Raw genomic sequence first — 14,012 nt, 5'->3', positions numbered from 1 at the left:
CCTTCCACTTTAAAAGAAAAGAACAAGTTGAGATCACTTGTCGGTTTTTTGAGGATCATGTACACCTGTCTCAGATGACACACGACATGCTTCAGCTACGGGGACTTGCAGCCCAAAGACACCATTTTTTATCGGTGAGACCAGCTGGCCATAGCGAGACAACTCTTTAGCCAGCACTTCATTCTTAATGAACGGCGGAGCATTGGAGATTGTTACCTTCGTGGCCGGACTCACCAGGGGGAGAACGGGAGTGGAGGTGTCGTGTACATGTACAGGACCTGAAGTTTACTTTTTTGGCCACAGTGATTTTTTACCAGCCAATGTTTGGTTTGTGCCTAAAATAAAGGTGAACGACTCAGAAAACGCACAAGAATGGTTCTTGAACTTGTACAGAATACACATTAAAGTGCTGTTGAGTTATTAACCAACCAATGACTTGGGGCCTCTGTGGCTCAGTTGGTAGAGTGAGTCGGCCAATGTCCAAATAAGACATTAGGTGACAGGGAAACGCGTTGCAGGAGGAGTTCTGTGAGTTCTGTGGATGTCAGGGATTTCCCATTTTGTCTCGTACCATTCTCTGTCCCAAGCATAGCATCAACGCCATCGATTAAGGACTTCATCGAATCCTCTCAGCTTCGGTGTCAGAGTTGCATTTTGGCTTTGCATCTTGTGCTGTGCGACAAATGAAAATTTTGGTGTACATTCTGGCCAAAAAATTCTTTGCCTCGGCCTTCACTCCGTTCAAGAGCTGATTCTCTGTGTGTTCTGGGTTGACACTTGCAGAATCTCATCTTCCAGACTATTTTTTATCAACGGTGCAATCGCATCTGTGATGTTTTCAATGTCCGGGGACAAGGCAGTTTGCATCTGTTTATACTCGGAGTCGCACAAGTCTTCCAGAAGAGGTTCTGAGATTTTTTTCAACCTCTCGCTGTCCCGTGACCCTCTCAAGACGTCCTCAGCGGTTTTTGGTTCATAGAGATCACCACTGCACTCCGCCTGATCCTTCACGGTGTTGTCCTGACTTGTTCTCTGTTCTTGTTCTCTTGTTCTCGGCCTACGTGGTCGAGGTGGGCACCGGACATTCATCTTGCCAATGAATGATTTGAGCATATTGCAGGCTTCATTGACCAAGACATTCAGTTTGTTGGGGGGAGTCACACGGTCATCAAGATCCAAAGAGTACTTGTTGACTGAGTTGACTTTTTTCTGCAATCGCATCAGAAAGTGCTTTTGACAACCTGTCTGAGCCGGCACAGCTGTCTGGGTCTTTTACGCCCTGTAAATCTCCGAAGGTCAAAGGGACTGTGTTGCCCAGACGGGACAGAACCTTCTCTTGAGAGATGACTTCTTTCTTGCTCGTTTTTGCCAAAATTAATTCTGACAGTAGCCTCGTTAGGTCCAGAAACAGCTTTGCCAACAGGATTTTTGTGGCATCATCCACTGTGCCTTTTCTAAACAATTCCCACTACTCCTCTGTGATCCTTTCGTAAAAAGATTCAACTAGTGGATGTAAAAGGTCCACTTGTATCTCCGGCATCTCTGTCTGTGAATTTCTTGTTCCATCCATCACTGTTTTATGATGGATTGTCTTTTGGTTTTGTTTTGCTAATGTTTTAGCTTTGTTTTCATGTAGGTCTGTGTGGTAACTCAGAAATGTGTGTGTGTAGTATTAATAACTCATCTCAACTCAGCTTTTACTGAGAAACTCTTGCTACAAACCACGGCCCCAAACTGTCATCACAGATCGAAGCCCCGAATGATTTCTCATCATTTGTCTGTTGGTGTGTTTGTCCGTTCTCAGTCCCTCTCTGTCGGTCAGAGAGAAGATATAAGTCCCTGTATGGCAGGTTCATCTCCTGGAGCCCGCACAGCCTCACCTTTAGTCACATCACAGATGAAACAACACAACATCTTCGTTGGGGAGGCTTTTTTAGTCAAACACTGGCATGAAATTACCCTCTTTTTAAACAGAAAGTATTTTTTGTATTTTTCAAAATATATTTCCTGTCAAAGTTGTATGTTATTAATCTTTTCTTATTATTAGCTCAATTCGATATACACACCGTAACACTACACTGCTCTCCACCACTTCACAAACTTTAGTGGTACTGTCCAGGAAGATAACAATCGTTCATCCGGGAGGCAGACCTAATGCCGTACCCAACCACCTCTCCCACCGCTAACCCTGCCTCCTCCACAGCACTGCACAGCCGGGGTGAGTTTGATGGCATGACGCCGAGTCAGCCTCTCAAACTCTGCCGCCGCCACCGCCACCGCCACTGCCACCGCCACCGCCACCGACATGGTGCCAGACAAATGCTGCTTCAACCACCACCAAAACACCAAACACGACAAAAGCACCTCTAACAAAAGACAAACTGTAAACACATAAACACACACCCCAAAAAAGAAAGAATCAAGTTAGAAGAACTCACTGAAAACCGCTGAAAAGTTCAGCACACGCCACACTCTCAGCTCTCAGTCCTCCATTCTCTCAGAGAGAGAGAATAAACCATCTGATCAGCAATATACTGTCAATCGTTTCTTGTGAAATGTTATTTGATCTCAATAGATGGATAGAACACAATATACATAAGGTTTATAACGTGTCTGAATATTTGGACTTGTTGAATTCTATTTTGATGCTTTGCTTTAAGCAATATTGTTTCCCTCTAAAACTTTGAATTTGAATTTGAATCAATATCTTAAAATCATATCCTGTATCTCATCCTGTAAAACTAAAGACAGCATTCCCTCATTCACTCATCCCTATAACCCCTTCCAAGTCCCTCCCATCCCCGTCCTAGCTCATAGATATCTTATCACATAAGATGTTTCTCCTCATAATAACATGCTCAGCATCCTATTTATCTGTGCACCTTGGCATTACATGAAGAGATGATTTGAATCCAGTGTGCTATGTCCAAATGTTGAAAAAACCTCTCTTTAGCATGTCCCTGTCTCCACTTAAGATAGTGTTTCCCTTCGGCAGTCTTTGACAGTCCCACTTCCTCTATAACAAATCTCTCACTGCCCTAAATGTCCCATATTCCACTCATTTTCAGGTTCACTTGTATTTGAGGTTTTTACTAGAGCATGTTTACATGCTTTCATGTCCAAAAAACACATAATCTTTCTTCGTCCTGTCTGTCTGAGTATATCTGTATTCACCCTATGTCTGAAACGCTCCGCACTGCATGCTCAGACGTGATTGGTAAATGCTACTCTGACTAAAAACGGAAGCCATCCCGCTGCCGCTAACCAAATCCTGTCCTTTTGCCAACAGATTTTACAATATGCAGAATTTGTTTAAAGACACAATGCTTACCTAAAACATGTTGCAGTCTTCCCAGGACAAATTCAAAACATATCTAAGGTCAAACAGTCTGATGAGAGACTCACTCTATCCTATGTGTTGTGTTTAGTCTAACTCCTTATGTCCTTGAAGCTGTCCTCCATCAATGCACCTGCTCTACAGTCATACAGGAAGACAGAGAGTTGAGCTATTGCTCTGAATGAGAGGCCCACTGCTGTTATGTTGGGGTCATCCCTATGGGCCTTCGCTGATTTAATTTAGCATTTTCTTAAGGTAAGGGGTTAAGGTTAGGGTCAGGGTAAGGGGGTATTGTTAGGGTCTACATAAGTCTATTTGCCGTAGAATTAGAATAGAATATTATATATATATACATATATATATATATATATATATATATATATATATATATATATATATATATATATACAGACTGGGAATATAGGATCCTTTCTGTGAAAAGCGGGGAACATACAAAATTGGGAACATAGGTACGCTCCTGTTATGTTGGTCACTGACCTGACTGTGACCTCTCTCAATTAAGCACAACTAATTATTCATACTGACATGAATTTACAACGTTTTATTATCTTTGGGGTCAAAAACATAAAGAATGATGCTATACTCAATTAGAAACGGTTATAAAGACACTGAAATAGACCCAAAGATCAGGTTTTATTCTTTGTTTGATGAAAACCAATGTGTCGATAACATTTACAAATGATGTTTCGATTTTATTCATTTGTTTTATTTCTTTTACTTCGCCTCCCCATTGCTTTGAATTCTGGGGCTGTCTCTTCAGCTACTAAATGCTCTGGCATGGGGAAAAGTGAAAGCCAGGATCCCATTAACTTACAAATTCATAGGAGAAAATAGAGTTGGATTGGACACACCCTGAGAAAACCTGCCACAAACATCGGCTGACAAGAAGGAACCCCCATGGAAAAGGAAAAAGAAGTCTCCCCAGGAACAGCTGGAAAAGAGGTGTCCGGGCTGAAATTTGGTGGAGGACATTTGTCAGTGGTTCATGCTCCCTAGAGGAGCAAAGGGCTTAAGTCAAGTGACAAATCCCCGAGCTCTAGTCCTGTCTCACACTGGGACACACAGAAAGAGACAGGAAGTTTTTACCCAGGACAATTTATCCAATGAGCATGAAGAGGTGATGGGATTAAATATTTTCAGACAAACCTGTCTTAAGGTAATAATCTATTGTAGCTGCATGTCAACTAGGAATGCTTACAAGTAGCTCAACGTTAAGTACAACACAATGGGACGCCTGCCTACTATGGAACAAGAAAAGGCACACTACTTTGGCGTAGCTGGGGGTTTGCTTGGAGATTCCAAAACACAAACAAGGAATGTGTTCATTTCGCACGCTGCTTTTGTTCCTGCCGAAGCCCAGTGTGAATTCTTGGAGCGGGATCAATAGATTGAGTGTAATTCTTGTGCCTGTCAGCGAAAAAAAAGTAATTTGTCAGCTGTCTTGGCACCGTGTCAGGAAATGTTTGACTGTGTGACCCTGGGGCCCAGTAGGAGTGTGACGGTGTATAAATATCGAGGCAACAACACAGGGCCACAGTCTGCCTGCCTGAGGAGACTGTCACACACACACCTCCAGCAGAGACAAGGTAAGACACATCCAGAGAGTGCCGTTGTACTTTGTAAATATTCACAGGTGTGATATACTGTCCTTGCAAGTTCACGTGCTGATGTGTGTTTCTGGGAATTAGAGGTCTTTAAAGACCTGAGGAGGAGTGTTAGTAGAAATAGATTACAAATGGTGGGCTTTGATTGTTGATTATTTTAGACTAAATTTTCTTAAATGTGACAGTTTAAAAAAAATAGGATAGAATATGTGCTGTGGTTGTTTGTCACATATCCTCTAAACTAAATATTTTTGGGCTTTTTGACAAATCTGAATACTCAGAAGATTAATCAATAATGAATATGATTGTTAGCTGCAGCCCTAATTTAGGCTGATATGTAGGGTAGGGAGGTTATGTAACTTTCTGTTTTTTTCAGATATACTCTGATGAAATGATGACCTTTTACAAAGCCATCTGCAGTATCAATAATTCAGTTTCTGACTCTCCCAACAGATGAATCTCCCAGTTCTGCCCTCTATACTGCTGGTCATTTCTACCGTGCATGCCTTCCAGTATACGGAGCTTGCACAGTACATTGACAGTCATCAAGAAGAATATGTGGAGGTACAACATAATTCTTCCCCTTCCTTTAGAAATACTTTTAAAAGAGTCCAAGTACTGAACCCCAACATCGATGCTGATGTGACTGCTGTGTCTGTACGTGTGTGTGTGTGTGTTTTTAGGCTCTGCGGGACTGGGTTGCAATCGAAAGCGACTCCAGCAATGTCTTGAAGAGACCAGACCTACACCGCATGATGGAGATGGTGGCTCAGAAGCTGAGGCTGATGGGAGGGACTGTAGAGCTGGTGGACATCGGAGAACAAGAAGTCAGTGATGAGCCGTCTCTCCCTGCCCCTGTATCTGTACCCTTTATAAATGCTGCAATACTGAGATATTAGGGCTTTGCATGTAGTCATCACCCTAATTGGTTAGTAAATATTCGGTATTTCAAACAGAGTGGTTGGCTCATCAGGGATGGAGACAGTGGCAAACGAGCCACAAAACTTCAAAAAGGCAGTGGAACGGTCAGGACTAAATCTACCTCCTCATTACTGAGTGAAACACATCAAAGCTGCTTCCCAAACTCATTAGACATATATAACGTTTGAGGTCAAACTAGAGGTCAGCATCCTCAGCTTCTCACCAGTAATAAGGCCTAACATTGCATGAATTGTTATTGCAGTATATGGTCTTAGTGAATGGTAAAAACAAAAGCTGCTGACTCTGTCATCAAACTATCCTGTAGTGTTTATTTTTGGAAAAACACAGCAGCTACACATATCTGTACCTCTGCCTTTGTGTAAGATTATCCCTGTTTTAATGTTACACGTGGTGGATCATTGAAGTGCCTTTGATATTTGAGAAACATACACACAGATTGAGCTTGTGCAGAATGTGTAGCTTATTCATTACTCATCAGGTGGTAGACTTCATTGTTGCCGCATGTAAAAGCAGAGCACTTGAGAAAAGTGAAAATCAGAAGGATTGAGACACTGCAGCCGTTCATGCTGATGTTAACCCTCCTTTAATTCCTCCAGCTCCCCGATGGGCAGAAGTTAGCATTGCCTAAAGTGGCGACAGCTCAGTTTGGCAATGACTCAAGCAAACACACAGTGTGTGTCTATGGTCATGCGGACGTCCAGCCAGCGAAGCTGGAGGACGGCTGGGCAACGGATCCCTACAACCTAACTGACATCAACGGTAACAGCCTTTAAGCTCTTCAGTCATCTTTGCCAAGTCATGCTGGGCAGGTAAACATATCTTTAACTGATGAAATAATGCTCAAAACATCTACAATATTTCCCTCTGATGGAATGAAGAGTGAAATCAGTGAAATCATCATATACAGTAGCTGATACACAGTATATCCGTATGTGATAATGTGAATTTTTCCAAACTTAAAGCTACTCAACGGAAATTAAATGCATACTTTCAATCATGATAATCTGACCTGGTGCTCAGTGCTAGCAAAGCAAATCAGGGTTTGACTGATATGGATATTTTGTACCAGTGTTGAAAATGTATAAATGGAAGCCATCAATGTTTCCCTTCTGAGTGCTGACATTTTCAAATCATTAAAAGTCAATTAATGTAATCATTTCAACAGAAACAGCATCAGTCAGGGGCTCATGATACCTTTAAATGAAAAATGAATTTAACAACAAAAATGTGACTTTACAGGGCTGGATAAATGCTGAACAGAAAGTAAAATGGCAACTGAAAGCTTTTTAGACTGTATACCGCTGCTTCACAGCTGTTCAACAACATGACTAATAATACCGACGAGTGGGAGTGAATCTACAGTCAGGTTAAGCCATGTTTTATTTCTAATCCTTGATCACAGTCTCAAGGGGCTTTACAATGTCCACATAGATACAGGTTAAAAGGGGCCTGCTACACCTACTACTAGTTACAGTTATCATCTATTCTAAGGCTAAGGGTCACTGTTGTGTTATGTTATGTAAACATGGTAAGGTTTGTGAAAAGATCAAGAAAGTCTACTTTTTATCTAATTTTAAAAAAGCCAACGCTGACTTTTGTTTTTTACACGAGATATGAACACTCGTCTCTTGGTTGAAAGTGTTGTTTTGCTCATCCAGTGGTCTGATTTGGATGTATTAATGATGACGAAGGACTTCTAAAATATTGTGTTTTAGGAAGAATTTCAAAAGCTTGAAAAGCTGTGATCTGTTTTAGACCTACAGCATGATAATAACATCAAAGATAAGAATACAGAGTGTCTCTTGACTATATCATTTATAGAAACATGAACTGAATCGTGTTTGTGTATTCGCTTTTATGTAGCAAAGAATATTCCATCTTTTTTTGTTTGCAAAAGAAATCTGGAATTAGATGAGATGAAATGAGACAGTCAAAAATTATTCAATTTTATCCAAGTGTACTGCTTTTTACCGGAGCTTTAAACTTCCACAGGTTTCAGCGGTGGATAGGGTTTTGCCCAGCTGTCATCATGTGACCTACTATTGGAATTTAATTCATGTATTGACAAGTGTTTAGTTTAGATTAGATATGTTTGGAATTCACTTTAATGTCGGATTTCTTTAAAAATGTATGTCATGCATCTTAAGGCAAACACTGTTTCACATACCTAAACGAAACAGAAAAACAATCAACCAGAAAACAAAACATTTCAAACTTTGCAAATATTATAAACAAGTAGCTGTGACCCACTCATATATGATATTTGTGCCTGCAGGTAACCTGTATGGAAGAGGAGCATCAGACAACAAGGCCCCAGTTTTAGCCTGGATCCATGCTGTGGAGGCTTACCAGGCCCTCAACATGGTGAGAGAAAGTTCACAATACCAATGTTAAATCATTACTGTATATTGGGTTACGTTTTGCATGCCGCACATAAAAGAATCAAGTATCTATGGAAGTGGGAGCTGCAGAGGCTCAAGTCAAACCAAAAGATTAGAGCACTTATTTGCATCTTTGTCTTGAAAATATAAAGAGGGAGTGACGCTTTGGGCAAGATGAACCTAAAAGATAACTCCCATTTATTCGAGCTGACTGTTATAGTCAAGCAAAATACTCGACATATGTAGCAGCAACATTCCCTCAGGAGTGAGGAGAGCTTCAGTCAGACTGACTTTTCATAGTCACTGCTGTTTTTTTCAAAGTCATCGCAGCAGTCTGTTCCAGCCGTCCTTGCTGCCACTTTATCTTGTGGAAAAAAGAAAAACACAGCTGAATATTGCTCATCAAAAGGCCTCAGCCAGATGCTGGATGCATTACGGAATTGTGTGAGCGCTGACAAGACTAGTTTCACATGCGGCTAATGGCTCATGATTTTAGGTCTGCAAAGCCTGTTGCAACACCATTAACATTTTTAAAAAAGCATGCTTGTCATCCAAAAATAAGTTGTTTTTTCTGTTGAGATTCTACTGCAGCAGCTCATCTACCACCCCAATCTCTCCTGTCACTGTCACTTCCTGCCAAACCGATCTAATGGAGTAGCACTGTCTTCCTTTCTGTCCACCAGGAACTGCCGGTAAATGTAAAGTTTGTCATTGAGGGTATGGAAGAGACGGGCTCTAACGGCCTGGACGCCATGATCCTAGCCCAGAGAGACACCTTCTTCTCTGACGTGGATTACATCATCATCTCAGACTGTGGCTGGCGCAGCAGACGGCCCGCCCTCACCTATGGCACCAGAGGCAACTGCTACTTCTTTGCTGAGGTTGTGTAGGCATACACACGAACACACACACACACACACACACACACACACACACACACACACACACACACACACACACACACACACACGCACACAGAAATGTCCAAAGTGAAACATCTAGTTTAAAAAAAGATGTTCTTAATTCTTCAGTCGCACACACACTCTGTGTCACTTAGATCTTTCATGGTGTGTTTGCAGGTTGAAGGGCCTAAACAGGACTTACATTCTGGTGGTTACGGAGGGACTGTTATTGAGCCAATGACTGACCTCATTGGCATTCTCGGTGAGTATATTTTTAAGCACCTATTAATTCATTCGTTCATCCATTTATTAATTCATTAAGTCATTAATTTAATCACTCAGGGACCAAGACCATGAAAAGACCAAAACCAACAAAGTGTTAGTCCGCCTCCCAATACTTCCCTAAGATGTTTGTGGCACTCAGCTCCAAGCCCACTGGTTCCTAACAGGTCATCCATAGTTTCACTTTAAAAGTGATTTCCTAAAAGAGCTGGTCACTGTTGTTTTTACAAACCAAAAGAAGAAATTGTGCGTTTGTTGGGGACTTTTTTCAGAGGTGGATTAATCCACATTTGTTGCTCTAGAGTATTTGGACCAGCAGGACATTGTATACAGGATTGAGTCAAAATGAACTAGGCTCCAGTGTGTGTGTGTGTGTGTGTGTTCATGGTAATGAATGAACATGTCATAAAGTGCAACAGTGTGGTTTGTTGTTTTATACAAGGCAACAAGAGTTTCATGAACCATATGAAACCTTATAATGGGGTGTATGGTTGTCTGATGTATTTGCATAATATCTGTTAACATATAACTAAAACTATCATAACATTATTTCAACACAAGTATACTTTGCCATCAACACCAGACACCAACAAGCAGTCCTATACTCTGATATCACTTAGCCCATGATTCAAAGCTCATTATAGGATTAAATAAGAATATGCACCACTATATAAGTAAAGAGCCCTACTAAATGGAGCATATTGCCCAGAAAACTATGCATTTTTTGCAGTTTAGGAGAGCTGTGCAGTTAATAGTACTGTAAGTAACTATGACCTCCATTCAGTGTGAGATGAAGTCCATTTGAAACCACCTAAAATGTCTTGTAACTTCTCGTCCTAGACACGCTTATTAGCCCCAGTGGTAAGATCCTGATTCCTGGGATCAGGGAGGCCGTAGCGCCCCTCTCGGATGAGGAATGGAAAATGTATCAGGACATCGAGTTTGACATTGACAACTACAAGAGCAAGATTGGGGTCAGCCAGCTCATGTACAGCAATAAGGTAAAAGTGTAATCTTGAAAAGTTTGGAAATAATCTAATTTAAGTCAAGGTTGACACAACAAGATAAGTGATTGTCATTGTATATTTCCTGTAGGTGGATTTGTTGGCCCACATGTGGCGCTACCCCACTGTCACTATCCATGGCATAGAGGGAGCCTTCTCTGACCCTGGCACAAAGACTGTCATCCCGGCTAAGGTCACTGCTAAGTTCTCTATTAGACAAGTTCCCAACATGGACCCTGCTATGGTCAAGAAACAGGTACAATAAGATGGGAATATTCTAAATTATGTATTTCTTCTTTTGAGAATATAATAATACTTAATTCTCATAAAGTACCTCTACTCTTATCTTGTTGGTTTGATGCTTTAGGTAACGGACTACCTTCACTCAGTGTTTACCAAGCGGAAGAGTCCTAATAAGTTGAAAGTCACTATGGTGATCGGAGCCAAGCCTTGGCTGGCTGATACTCAGCATCCTCTCTACGAGGCCGGGAAGGCTGCTGTCAAGAGGGGTACAGAACACACCCATCACCTCACATTAGACACCTCACTGCATCACAATCCTGAGAAAGCTGATATTTTACACATGATATTTTCACCTGTTATCTTAGTTTACGGGCATTTCATATACCTCGGAAGTCGCAAATCGGAACTGGGAATAATGTCACACCTGAGTTGACTGCAATCCAGTTACAAAGTCTGTAAACCATCAGCCTATATTTAACTGGTTAGCCACAGGGATGCCAAGTTAGCCATTGTTTGCATACCAGCTGAAACAAAAGCATTATGTAATATTTTGCGCCTACAAATGAAATATGGAAAGTACCTTGTGTACAATTATCTAATGAGATACAAATAAGACAGAAGTGAGAATACTTTTAACAGTGTGTTCTATTGTTAATGCTGTGCGCCGCCATGTTGGATTTTTAGATTGGGTCCAACTGGGATGCAACATTATAGCACTGTACCTGATGTTTAGTGTAAAATCTCAATTTGTTGATCCTACAGCTATCATTCATAAAGAGACTACAGCAGTATAGAAAGTAGAATATTTCTCTATAAAAATGTAACATAGGAATGGTCAATTTAAAGCACAGGCTTGCCTAAGCTGAAGCCCAGAGGCCTATTAGTAAAAGATGAATATTTGCCAAAATAAACATATTCAAATACTATGCCTGTAGAGGTAGATTAGCAACTATTTGCAGAAGCGAATGGGGAAGATTTAAGTATGCAAGATATCAAGATTCAAGATTCATGAAGCTTTATTTATCCTGAGGGAAATTATTGTGCAACAGTTTCAATACAAAGGTGGGAAAGGATCAGAGTAACAATAAGCTAACATAATCAAATCAAAATAAAGCTAACATAAAATAAATCAAACAATTAACTAAATGTGACAGAGTGCAACAGACATTGTGGTTAAGCGTAGGTATATTCAATATACAACAATACGCAGCGTGCAGTTTAGCAGCAGATTGAAATAAAATAAGTACAAACTAAATAAAACTAAATAATAATAATAATAATATCCTCTTTATCAGCAATCACAAGGTGCAGTTGAAGGCCCCCATGCTGTTCTCCATTCACTTGCTACGGATGTTTTATAAAACCAAATCAGAATTGGTCCTTTTATGTCATCCAGCATTCCTGTATATTCATTCACCATTGTTCCATCCTCGAGCCAGAGTCAAATTTAACCAACACAGAAAGAACAGCTGCCGGTGTTCTTACCAGAAGCATTGATTATATGTTAGCAGTTTCAGTAATTACTTTAGACTTTACTAGTCCATTTGGGACTTTGTCTTGCATGAAAAGGCCTCACTGACCTTTTAACCTCATGTTAGCACTGCAGCCTGAGATTATCGACCAGGTCCCTGCAGTTTTTAATATTGATTAAAAACAAGTTTGATTAGTTCTTTTCTATCAGGGCTCAGAGGTTTTGAAACAAACTGCCTTCTGGCTTTACACCAATTTTTTATGGAGGTGGTTTTATGGGGTTGCTTTTTATCATTGCTTTCGATGTCTCTTTTATGACTCTCACATTGCTTTTATATATCGTGTTATAACCCTCTGCGGTTGATTTTGTTTTCATTCTCTTGCTCTATAAGTTTGTTTGGAAAGTGCTTGGTCTACCACACACACACACACACACACACACACACACACACACACACACACACACACACACACACACACACACACACACACACACACACACACACACACACACACACACATACACACACACACACACACACACACACACACACACACACACACACACACACACACACACACACACACACACACACACACACTAGATACCTGAGAGTTTGTGTCCATTACACTGTGATATAAAATGTCCGACCTTCTCCAGTGTTTGGCATGGATCCTGATCTCATACGTGAAGGCGGGACCATCCCTATCGCCAAAACCTTCCAGGATGTGACCGGGAAAAGCATCATCATGATGCCCATCGGAGGCTTTGATGACGGGCTGCACTCCCAGAATGAGAAAATGAGCAGGTTTGACAATTTCCATTTCAGTATCTCCGTATTTCCATTATTTACACATATTTCATTTCTTTCTGTTTCATTTTACTGGAAGTTTTAAATCAAATCTCTATTAGTTCTTTTCTATTGAGTGTGTTGGAGCGTCCAACATTCTGTAACAATTGAGCTTTTGTAACACTTTTTTTCCTTTAACTTTCTTCTCCTAGGTACAACTATGTTGAGGGAACCAAATTATTCATCGCCTACCTTAATGAAGTATCCCTGATTAAGAAGACCAGTGTGTGATGTTTCCTCCTAAAACATTCCAGCTACAGTGAACTCTCCTGGTTTTATATTTAGTTGCCAAGCATTTTTAAATCTGCAATCTATCTATCTATCTATCTATCTATCTATCTATCTATCTATCTATCTATCTATCTATCTATCTATCTATCTATCTATCTATCTATCTATCTATCTATCTATCTATCTATCTATCTATCTATCTATCTATCTGACTGTACTGTACTCTATGGAATTTGTGTGTCAATTAGTAAAACTGATAAATCTCTACAATGCAACAACTGTGTAGTTTGTTTATTATGTAAGAAAGTGAAAACATGTTCTCAATGCATGTTAATAAAGACAGACACAAAATAGACAAAGAGACATATGTTGTTCCCTCAGCCATGAGACGTTTATTTACCACACAAACATTTACTGAAGGCTCTTACGGCAATTTATTTCATAGCCAAGGCTGAAAATATAGATGGACAGAAGTTGTACAGATGGATGAGCTGCTGCCAGCAGTTGCTGTATTTATGGACGGATTCCAACCATTATGTGATGTAAGGGCACTCTACCCAAGACAATGTCCTATTCAGTGCATATGCTTTACTATGCATTTGACTGGCCACATTGATCAATAAGCATGTTGCAAATTATCTTAATAAGTCATTTAGCCTTTGATGAGAAGCAGCCAGCTGGAATTAAAGAAGGGATGTTGTGTGTCCTTTACCCATTAGGCTTGTTTCTTGACTCTTGTCTTAT

General features: G+C 40.5%; 1 protein-coding gene across 1 annotated transcript; it reads left to right on the top strand.

Annotated features, from left to right (window-relative positions):
• Positions 1-5,415: 5,415 nt before the first annotated feature.
• Positions 5,416-13,281, top strand: cndp1 (carnosine dipeptidase 1; the record flags this gene model as incomplete). Its single annotated transcript, XM_083917874.1, has 11 exons — positions 5,416-5,526; positions 5,646-5,789; positions 6,501-6,663; positions 8,180-8,268; positions 8,969-9,166; positions 9,365-9,449; positions 10,310-10,470; positions 10,565-10,729; positions 10,841-10,982; positions 12,848-12,995; positions 13,190-13,281. 11 exons carry the CDS (start codon positions 5,416-5,418, stop codon positions 13,266-13,268), a joined length of 1,485 nt encoding a protein of 494 aa, XP_083774000.1. The 3' UTR covers positions 13,269-13,281.
• Between the last annotated feature and the right edge of the window lie 731 nt (positions 13,282-14,012).

Source organism: Echiichthys vipera (genome assembly GCF_963691815.1).
Source record: "Echiichthys vipera genome assembly, chromosome: 8".
Lineage (NCBI taxonomy): Eukaryota > Metazoa > Chordata > Actinopteri > Perciformes > Trachinidae > Echiichthys > Echiichthys vipera.
This window is presented reverse-complemented; position numbering and strand designations above follow the sequence as displayed.